The sequence below is a fragment of the Vigna umbellata genome, chromosome 4 (assembly GCF_029865625.1).
Source record: "Vigna umbellata cultivar VRB3 chromosome 4, Vumbellata_1.0, whole genome shotgun sequence".
In the NCBI taxonomy this organism is placed as follows: domain Eukaryota; kingdom Viridiplantae; phylum Streptophyta; class Magnoliopsida; order Fabales; family Fabaceae; genus Vigna; species Vigna umbellata.
In genome coordinates, this window is record NC_142168.1 from 22,588,608 (window position 1) to 22,600,378 (window position 11,771).

The 11,771-nt window shown below is 30.4% G+C and overlaps 1 protein-coding gene across 4 annotated transcripts; it reads right to left on the reverse strand.

Moving 5' to 3' along the window:
- Nucleotides 1-3,497: 3,497 nt before the first annotated feature.
- On the reverse strand, nucleotides 3,498-7,223 carry LOC148199596 (receptor-like protein EIX2). 4 transcript variants are annotated; one of them, XM_088114533.1, is made up of 4 exons: nucleotides 6,210-7,223; nucleotides 5,603-6,134; nucleotides 5,425-5,527; nucleotides 3,498-5,343 (listed from the first exon to the last, which is right to left on the reverse strand). In XM_088114533.1, the coding sequence occupies exons 1-4, from the start codon at nucleotides 7,221-7,223 to the stop codon at nucleotides 3,498-3,500; spliced, it is 3,495 nt and encodes a 1,164-aa protein (XP_087970659.1). The 4 variants fall into 4 exon arrangements, with proteins under 4 accessions (XP_087970659.1, XP_087970658.1, XP_087970657.1 ...); XM_088114532.1 differs by having other exon boundaries at nucleotides 5,603-7,223; XM_088114531.1 differs by having other exon boundaries at nucleotides 5,425-5,530; nucleotides 5,603-7,220.
- Between the last annotated feature and the right edge of the window lie 4,548 nt (nucleotides 7,224-11,771).

The window sequence follows — 11,771 nt, forward strand, 5'->3', positions numbered from 1 at the left end:
TGGATCATAATTTTCTTTCAATTGGAAATTTAACATTTTCTTGCTTGTGCATCATGGAAATAAATTTTCACTTATGTAATTGATGAGAATTTTATCTTTCAGTCCCAAAATATTATCCAATAATTTTTCCTGCAATCAATATGGTAAATAATTAGTCTCAGATAACTCAAATTAATTAAAATAAGAATTACTGATCGGATTAAGCATAATCAAGAAAAATGGAGAAATACTGGACAATTAAGCACAATTCCCTGATTAATTCTAGCACAGTAAGTGAAGTGAAGAAAATAATGATTCATCACAATACAACATCTAATTTTTAACATTGCTCTTCAAAACCGATAGACACACAAGATTAATCAAGTACAAATCAACATCATCCATGGCATCATACATCAAATAACCAAGTACTATCATTAAAGAACCAATGACACTAAAACAATCATTGTAATTAAAACCAAATTTACATAACATCGTATCAACCACCACTCATACCTGTAAATTAAATTTATAAAAATCACTAGCTTCCCTCACCTGATTGGGAAAATTGTCACAGCTCTATACAACGTACTACCCGTACCTTAGCTCAAGAAACTCTAAAATCACCTACAAACCATATAATCAAAATTAGAGCAAGTCCTTACGACGTTTGATCGATAAGGAGCTAGAAATAGAGATAAGATGACACATGCGTTCAAACTATTTGATGTGCGTTAAACATAAAAATTAAAGAAAAAAGGAGTAGAAATTAACTTACTCAATAGGAAAAGCTGATTAGTAGATAATAGAGAACTCACTGTTGTGATCTCCTAGACACTTTATGATCATCAAATAAATGTCTCAGAAAAATAAATTCAAAGAAGGAGTTAGAGAGACAACATGTATTTCAGATAATGAGACGTGTTTATAAAATCTTATTTATATTATTGAATTATTTTAACATTAAAATATCTGGTCTCATTATTTTAAAATACCTATAAATTTTAATATTCTATTTTTTAGGTTCTTACAAAAGTAAAGTAAAGAGACTAAAAATATGTCTTATACTAACGATTTTTTATTATATTATTGTATCCATAGACACTAGTTATTATGTTTAAATATTCTTATTTATAATCTTTCAATAAGTTTCTTTTTGTCCAATAAAAAATCGATTTAACCATGATATTTTTGTAATTGTTATTATATGGAAATGTGAACCATTTATGACAAGAAAATTATTAAATCAAATTTAGAAATCTAAATAATTAGTCACTATATTAATTATTAATTATGTAAATATTAATTAAAAATTTTTGGTGTGTAAAATAGTCTTTTTTATAAATAAAAAAATTATAATTAGTTAGTTAATTAGACTTTAAATTGGTTATTGTCATTAGTTTTAAAAATTTTAGATATTTAATATTATTGATTTTAAATTAGCCTCAAATTTTAAATTAAAAACTAATTTAGCGACAAAAAATGTAATAATATTAGAAACCAATTTACACTCTAATTGTTATGAATAATAATAATTTTTTTAGTTTATAAAATAGTATTTAAATTAGTTAATATAATGACTAATTATTATTCATTTCTTAAATTAATTATTATTTATAAAATAGTATTTAAATTTTTTTCTTTACGCTCGTAAAATTTTGTTTTCTATGTCATATATTTTCTATTAAATGGTGATATGCTGAATTAGAAAAATCACTAAGCCATCACGAAATACAGAATAATAAGAAAAATAAAGGATAAGGAAAAAGAATATGGATGAATACACTGGAGAGAAAAAACATATTTTAATCTAAAATCTTTAGTTACTTTTTTTTTTTGAGATTCCATTTAGAAGAATTATTTCTGTATTGAAAAAAGTATAGGAATATTGAAATTTACCATAAGAATGGTCAATATTGATCTTAATATCACAGGAAAGTAATTCCTATTATAAGGAATATGAAAATTATTTATTTAAAATAATAATAATAATCATAATAATAATAAGAAAAAAAATCAAAATTTAAACACAAGTTTAAAATAATGTTACCTGCTTTAGTTTGTACCAGATCTTGAAAACTTTCACTATTGTCATGTCATAAAGAGCGTCTTTCAAATTATTTAAGAAGTTAAAATATGCATCACGCCAAGAATGTCTTATTAAGATTGAGCCAAACACTCTCCAAAAACTTATATTATGTCATTAATATAATATAAGCTTTTGGGAAAGATTCATTAATCGCATGCAAGAGAAAAAGGTAGTAGAAAGGAAAAAAATACATAAGGTATTAGTACAGAAGATGACTCAAAAATCAATAATTATGTCATTTCCAACGTTTTGAAGATTCATCAAATTATTGTATGACTAACAACTTCACAATCACAATAGGCTTCCTGAACAACCATTACAAAATTAAAATGAAGAACGAAACATTTAAAGAAAATAAATGTTTAGAAATCTTCCTCAGTTATCGATCTCCAGAGTACCTCTTTCCTCTGCTTTTTTTGTCCTTTGAGCATGGTACCCTCACAATCATTCTAATCTTCAAATTCCATTTCTTCTCTGCCAAAAATTAAGCAAATTATATTAATTTAGCCAGAAATACAAACAATAAAAAAATAACGTAAAAAAACACATTCAAAGCAAACTTATATTAAAAGACAAAAGAATAGAAAATTTCAATAATTTAAGTTTCTACTAATTAAATTCTTTCGATTTATTTTATACTTTGTAAAAGAAATCATTTGTCATAAAAGAATTATCTTGTATGATTATCAAGGCAAATAAAAAAGTGTTTGTAGAAGCCAAATTAAAACTAGATATCTTCAAATTCATATGGGACATCTTTACTTGAATTACAACTTACCATTTATTATAAAAAATGTATTTATAGAAATAATTATATCTATCCATGAAACTTTACTTGAATTGTTTAAACATACAAAAGAAAAACCAACTTATTATGAGAATGTCAACAATTTTGAGACAAGATTGAAAGAGATAAAAATAAAGAGACTGAAAATATGTCTTATGCTAACGATTTTTTATTATTTTATTCTATCCATAGACATTAGTTATTATCTTTAAGTAATATTCTTATTTTCAATTACATAGTTAATCTTTCATTAAATTTCTTTTTATTTAATAAAAAATCGATTTAACCATAATATTTTTGTAATTGTTATTATTTGGAAATGTGAATCATTTATGAGAAGAAACTCATTAATCAAATTTAGAAATCAAAATAATTAATTACGTGGATATCAATTAGAAGTTATTAGTATGTAAAATAGTCTTTTTTATAAATAAAAAATTATAATTAATTTGTTAATTAGACTTTAAATTGATCATTGTCATTAGCTATCAAAGTTTTACATATTTAATATTATTAATTTTAAATTAGTCTCTAATTTTAAATTAAAAACTAATTTAATGAAAAAAAACTTAATAATTATAACAATAATAAAACAAAAAAAAATAAAAATTTTAACTCAGGTTAAAATAATGTTACCTGTAGCTATGTTTTGTAGCAGATTTTGAAAACTTTCACTGTTGTCATGACATAAAGAGTGTCTCCTAAATTATTTAAGAACTTGAAATATGCATGACGCCAAGAATGTACTATTAAGATTGAGCCAAACACTCCCCAAAAGCTTATAGCAAATCCAATTGTCATACTTATATAATATTCACGATTGAAAATCAAATTGTCATCCTCTTGAAATTTAATTATTGGTCCTTGTCTTGCCACTCCATCAATGCACAATTCCTTTAATGGTGGTCCACAGAGATCAACATTATCTTCATATTTCGATGCATCGAAACTCTGTAATTGTGTGCCAGTTGGAATTTTTCCAGATAAATTATTATGTGACAAATCTAACATAGCGAGTCGATCAATTTGAGCAAGACTTGAAGGAATAGAACCAACAAGTTGGTTTTGTGACAAATCAAGAAATTCAAGTGATGTTAACTTTCCAACGTTTGAAGGAATTTTTCCTGTCAATTGGTTTCTTGATAAATTCAATGACACCAATGCAAATAAACCCTCTATTTCTTTTGGAATTTCTCCTGAGAATTGATTGCTAGAGAGATCAATGCTTTTTAAAAGTGATAATCCCATGTCTGTGAACATTTGTTCTGAACCTTTCCACATCAAGATTGCATTCAAATCATATGAATAGTCACCTGAGAGTGAGAAAAAACTAGTGTTGACCAAATAATAATAACTTCGATAATCTCTCAAAGAAGTCATTTGAGCCATTAAGGAAAAGTTTTTTATGCATGTAGGAATTTCTCCAGATAGATTGTTTTGCGAGAGATCTAAGAGTTGAATGCTTTTTAGATAACAAATTTGTAACGGTAAACTCCCACGGAAATAGTTGCTTCTTAAGCTTAAAAATTGCAACTGCGATAATTCGTTCCCGATCCAATTTGGGATAGATCCTGATAATCTATTTTCTGCTATGTCTACCATCACCAACTGTGTGCAATTCTTCAAGACGGAAGGGATTTTACCTGTTAAATTATTGCTGCTCAATAACAAAACTTGAAGTTCAAGGAGTGATCCCATTGAAGAAGGAATCTCTCCTGAAAACTTGTTGTGACTCATATTTAAGTAAGCCAATGACTTCAAATGGGTCCAACAGTCTGGAATTTGTCCAGAAAACTTATTATTTGAAAGGTCTAATTGGTGTAAAGATTCAGCTACACCATTAGAACATAAAAATGAAAAAGAATTTGTGAATTTATTGTTTGATAGATCAAGAGATATTGAGCCTCGTAAAAATGGCGGAACATGACCTTCAAATTGATTTGATGCAAGACTAAGAGATAAATCATGTTTCTCTATTGGCAAATTTGGAATCGTACCTTGTAAATTATTACATGAAATATCAATACTCATCCAATTTGACAATCCAAATTTGGTCCAAAACCATTCTGGAACAGTACCTGATATTCCACTATTTGAAATGTCAAGGGATTGAAATACATTTTGTTTCTCGAGCCATTTGGGAAATAATGAACCAAGCTTACAAGACCTCAATTCAATAGTAACCAATTGAAAAGTTGAAGCCCAATTTTGAGTAACTTCTAAAGTAAGTAAGTTATCTGACAACCTCAATGTCCTTAACTTTGTCATATTAAAAAAATGAGAGTCAGTTAACACACCTTTCAAAGAGTTTGACATCAAGGATAATTCCTCAAGTTGTGTTGGAAATCGAAGATCTTCAGAAATTGTCCCATTTAGCTTGTTATTATCAAGGTACAATTTTTTTAATGATGGGAACATTGTTGCGAGGTTGCGAGGCAAAGTACCCCTAATTTGATTGATACTGAGATCCAACGTTTCCAACTTTGCAAATATTGAGAAATCAGGTAATGTGCCATTGATTTTATTTTGACCGAGATTTAGTTCTCGCAATGAGTATCTAGAACATCCAGACAAATGATTAAATATCACTGTGAGATCTTCACTCAACTTATTATGAAACAAATCCAATAACTCTAAAGTACATGTGCTCCCAAATGATTTTGGAACACCACCTTCTAAAGAGTTAAAGCTAACTGAGAACTGCTCCAAATGAGATGGCAATCTAGTGCCTTCAGCTATCTTCCCACTCAATTGGTTGGAAGAAAGATCGGACGTTTTTAAATTTGAAAATGCTGAAAGATCAGGCAAGAAGCCTCTGATTTGATTGCATGCCAAACTCAACTCTTGTAGTGAGTATCTAGAACATCCAGACAAATGATTAAATATCACTGTTAGATCTTCACTCAACTTATTGAAAGACAAATCCAATAACTTCAAAGTACATGAGCTCCCAAATGATTTTGGAACACCACCTTCTAAAGAGTTAAAGCTAACTGAGAACTGCTCCAAATGAGATGGCAATCTAGTGCCTTCAGATATCTTCCCACTCAATTGGTTGGAAGAAAGATCGAACGTTTTTAAATTTAAAAATGCTGAAAGGTCAGGTAGGGAGCCTCTGATTTGGTTGTCTCTCAAACTCAACTCTTGTAGTGAGTATCTAACACAAGCACTGGAGAAATTATAAAGAATTGACGAAAGGTCTTCGGTCATATTGTTTCCGGACATGTATAATGAACGTAGGGTGCATATATTCATGAATGATTTCAAATCTTCACCCTTGAACCCATTATAGGAGAGGTCAAGGTGCTCAAGCGAATTCATGGCCAAGCCAAAATGATTTGATGTCAAACCCTTCAAGAGGTTCCCACTAAGGTCAAGCTCAACAAGGTTGGAAGTGGTGTTTGACACCCACTGGAATATCATCGGTTGCGTGAAGGAATTGAAGGAAAGTCTAAGGACAGAAAGAGAAGTAGAAAAATTGAAGTTGGAAGGGTTGAATGAAAGGAGGAAATGATCGGAAAGGCCACAATCAATTAAACTGAGTTCTCTTAGTTTTGGTAACTTGGCAATGGTTGGAAGGCAGCTAGGAGAACTCTTAAAATTAGATATGGAAATGAAGGAAAGATGGGTTAAAGAATTAAGATTAGATAACCATTGATCACTACTGACAATTTTGAGAGTATGATATCCTCCTCCAAGATAGAGTTTATGCAAATTTGAAAGGTTTCCTAGTTGGGAAGGAATGTATCCTTCAAAAGAATTGTAGCTGAGATCAAGATACTCCAACCGAGAGAGATTTCCAAGTTCACGAGGTATTGAACCATTCAGATAATTATTATGAGCAAGATTCAAATATTTCAAATGAGAAAGAGAACTTATCTGAGTTGGAATTTGTCCGCTAAAATGACATGAAGAGAGATCAAGATATCTCAAGTTGGTAAGAGAGCCAAGAAACTCTGGAATATTAGTGTCTCCAAAATAATTGAAACTGAGGTTCAAATACTGTAAGTGTCGCAACTCCATTAACGACTTGTGGATCTCTCCTCCAATGTAATAGACTTCATAGGCATAGGGTTCATAATAATTGCTAAGAGAAAGAGATTCATAATGAAATCCTCCGTGAAGGTCGAGACGTATAATATGAGCGGTAAGGTTGGTGCAGCGAATCCCCTCCCATTGGCAACAGTCGGGAGTGGTCCAAGAGGAAAGCATGCCGAAGTCATCAACAATGGCAGCCTTGAATTGAAGGAGTGCTTCCCTCTCCTTTGGAAGGCATCTGATATGGTGTTGTCCATAAGCAACCTGCAACACCACACTCATCACACTCACCACAAACATAAACATCATTACTTTCAGAATATTCATCATCAAACAGAGAGAGTGAATAGTATAGAATTAGATTGATATGTGTTCTGAATTAAGCACTCCCAATACCTTTATTCTAAGTCGTCGTCATTGTCGTGTTTGCCTGTTTCCATTTTTTTTATTCATCATATCAAATAATTTTTGTGGTCCATAAATAACTTTATTATGCATTTCATTAATGCATGCAAGATTTCAATAGTATCAATTGACTTCGAAGAAGACTTATGTATTTTCATTTTAAACGACAATATTATATGAAAAATAAACATCAAACTCGACCTTACAAATAATTAATGAATTGGAAGTTAATATTTGAAAACCAAATTAAGAAAGTGCTCTGAAAATGCACTTCAAAATGCAATTGTGTCGAACAAATTGTACTATTTGCATTATATTTATTTGTGGGTACCAAGATGGTTAATTTTTCCTAACGACATAGAAAGAGTCCAAATTCATAGTTTTACATGAATAATAAATAATGTTATTTATTCTTAGAGACAAAATATTCTATGAAAATAGATACAATTATAAATTCGTATATTGTCTGTGATTTTTTTTACAAAATTCATAAAATAGATATTTTTCTTTAACGAGATTTTAAAATATTTGTAAGTCCAGCTAAATACTAAGAAAATATTTTAATAGTGAAAGCTTATGTCACCATTTATATCTTGTTCCTATAATATTGTCATCTCATATTACTAGCAAATGACTTTGTTAAGTAAACTAGTTTGGGGTAATGGGACAAAATGTAAAAAATATTTCCAAATTAAAAAGGAAACATCAATAAATATAGTCATTATTGGAAAATTACACATTGGTCTTTATTCAAATAAAATGACAAGGGAACCCTCCACTTTTCCACCTTTGTCACTTTCCTCATTATTGGGAAATTTTTTGGGATGATAATTCTATTTCAATCGATGACTTATTCGAAGACTTGTGAAAACAATGGTAACTAACATGAAATTGGAATTTTTAGATTAAAATACAATTTTATATAAAAAATAATCGATCAAATGTTAATAGTGAAAGAATTATAAGTCAATATTCTAAACATAATAAAATTAAAAAAGTACTCTGAAAATGCATTTCACAAGGCAATTGTTTTCTTAACAAGTTGTAATATTTGCAATAGCTTCTTTTATGAATAGCAAGATGGTTAATTTGACATTGGAATAGTTCAAAGACAGTCCAACATTTACATACGAGTAAAACATAAGTTATTTATTTTTATGTAGAACTAAAACATTATATAAATAAATACCATTAGAAAATTTTATATTTTGAGTGATTTTTTATAAAAAAAAATGTTAAAATTATTCTTTTTTATTTTTTTTATTAATTTTTTAAGTTCTACCAAATTTTTTAATTTAAATAATAAAAATCCAGATACGTTATAAGTTCGCTATGGTAAATTGTCTTAATTACACATTATAAAGAAATATTGACAAATAAAAAAGGAAACATCCTTTTTTCTAAGAGAACAAAATATAAATTAATTAATATTTAAGACGACAACAACAATTCTTTTTTACTTTTTCAAATATGAAAATTTGTAAACCTTGTGAATTTCTACTGTAACAATGATTTAAAAGTGATATTTCTATACATTTTCTATTTTATTTTCATCATTTGTTTTACATGTACATTACTAATTAAACACGGGATGGTATATTTTTAATTTTAACTATTTTTACATTATATTTGAATATTTTAGTTTATAAGTGTTCTATTTCCCGTTCAAATGACAGTGTTTTTCATTTTTGTAGTTATATAAATGTGAGGGTCATTATACACTAATACTTTTCGTTGTTTGTCATATCATACTTATGTGATGGGTTTACTTTAGAATTTTCTAGTCCTCACCCTAAATGTCACTCCAACTTCTATATAATATTTAATTAGTTAAATACATGTTTATCTATTATAATTAAAACTGGTAAGCAGCAAACTTCGGATAAAATTTACTGTGGATTAATGTTTTTCTTTTTAAAAATACAATATCTATTCAATTTACATATACGTGATGCATAAAATAAACTACAAATTATATGGTGTATACACTGGTGTAAAATAAACTTTTTATATCTACTGTTTATATCGGTTCAAATTTATCAAGTATAAAAAATGATGTAATGACAATATCGTAAATAAGATAAATTTTTTTACATCGATTATACTGAAAAGCGGTATAAAAAATACTTCTACACCGGTTAGAATAAAAATAGGTATAAAAGTTCATTTTTTATACCGACTACAACTTTAAACCGGTACGGAATATTTAATATTCTGCCCGCGTTTTCCCTCTTCACTTCCTCTCCCCGCGTCTTCACTTTCACGCCGCACTTCTTCTCCTTTGCTTCTAAATCGCCAAATCAATCGTGAAAACCCTCATCCTACTGGACTGCGACTTCTCTCTTTTGCTATATTTGGGATATTAGGGTTCCACGACTCATCTAGAAGCGATTGATGCTGAAATTGCGGCCATTCTCGATGAGGCTCGAACATCATACGCCACCCACAACCGAAAGCTCATGTCACTCCTCCGAGCCAAATCCTCTTCTTCGGCTTTCTTTTCTGCCTTCTCCAGAATCCTAACTCCTCTCATTGATTTCCAGAGGCGCCTTGCCTCTGTTGAACGCGTAGTCTCCTTCGTCTATGCCCTTGCTGCCTCCGCCTCCGACGAGTTCCTCGATTGCTTCCTCAAGTTCCTCCTAGCTGCCGCTACGACATCCAACAAAACAGCCAGATTCCGAGCGTGCCAGATCGTCTTCGAGGTAACTGATTCTCACAATTTCCAAGCACTATTTAATTGAGTTTTCTGAACATTACTGAATTTTATATATATTAGTCACTGAAGGGATAGTTTTATGAAGTCTGATACTTAGGTGAAAAATGCTTACAATTTCAAGATTTATGATTGCACGGAAGATTGTTAAAATTAGAGCTAATATCTCGGATTTGTTGAATTTTAGATAATATTGCGGCTTCTAGATGACGCAGAAGTGAGCAATGAGATATGGGATTAGGTGATTGAGTGGATGATGGTGAGGGTACGAGACAAGATCCCTGTGGTGCGTAGTTTTCCCCTCATGTCATTAGCTAATGAGTGTGCCAAATGCCATGGACTAAAAATTGGGAAGGCAGTTGATGATGATGATGATGTGGGGAACTACTCTGTGCTTGCAATGGTGTTTCCTGCTAATAAGGTTTGTGTTGTTACTATTTTTTTTTTCATAAAATTGTTTCTTATGAGCTATATTTATAGGAGACCCTCTTTTATATCTAAGTGTCTGTATGTATTTATATTTATAATAACTATGCGGCATCTATCCTTACCAAACTTCTATATTTTTTTACATTTACATAGGTTTCGAAGGATGGAGTACGCCTGTCTTCAAACCTTTATTATACTATGGGATGTCCTCCTATGGGCTCAAGTGTGTTTGTTTGTGCATTACAGAAACAACTCTTGCCTACTCCTGCCAGTGGGAGCAATCAACAACATTATATGGAAAATAGTTGTCTACCTATTAATAATTGCAAGGAATTGTATCTTCAGTTGGTTCCTTCTAACAGTGGGCTACCGTTGAAGTTTAATAATTTTCCCTCATTGGACGTGTCTAAGGTGAAATCTCATGTCCAATTTGAGAATGACATTGTTGCTTCTCTTGCAACATCTTCTTCACACCTTCTTCTGTATCAAAGTTTCCTAATGCTAGTCGTTTGTCTTCTCCACAATTTGAGGATTCAGCATCTAGTGTGCCAAATCAGAAGAGTCAATCACTGATTTCATCTGATGTCAGCTTAGCAGTAAGTGATGAAAGTTCTAAGCAGTCACTTGAGACATGGGCAACTTCATGGTTATATTCTTGATATTTACTTTTAGGGAATCTTGTTAGTATTCCAATGTTTTCAGAGTGTTTTTTCCAAGTGATATGAGCTAAGAAGCTGCCAGTTGCCAAATCTGGTCATTATCCACCAAATGGGGTGGTGAAATCAATAGCTCCAAAATCTAACTCCAAAGAGTTTTCATCATTTGCCCTGCACATTCAAGAGTTTTCTGGTAAGCCTAAAGAAAATATGTAAGTATTTCTACCACAACTCATGTATTAATATTCTCTGTCCTTTGCATTATTGGCTAAATGATAAATTACTATGAACATTAAATCTGCATGTTATCTTAGTCTTGGGACACATGGCCACAAATAAAAACAAGAAAGAAAGGATAATTAGTATTCGTCACTTTGGCCCTGATGAGTAGAACATAGGCTGGATTCTTTTTTATTGTAAAAACAAGTAATTCTCTATATGGTCTCCTAGCATTATATGAGAGCAGAGGTTGTTATGGTACTATGTACAAATGTCCAATCACCATGCATTGTTAACAAGAAAGCATATAAACTTTCAAGAAAAATGCCATTTGTCCTGCAACTACATATTTTAATGCTTTAAAAAAATTGACCATATATGTAGTTGCATTTGCCTATAATTAGCTGTTATAACACTGCATAAGGAGGCTTATGCTATATGATTGTATTTGTATGG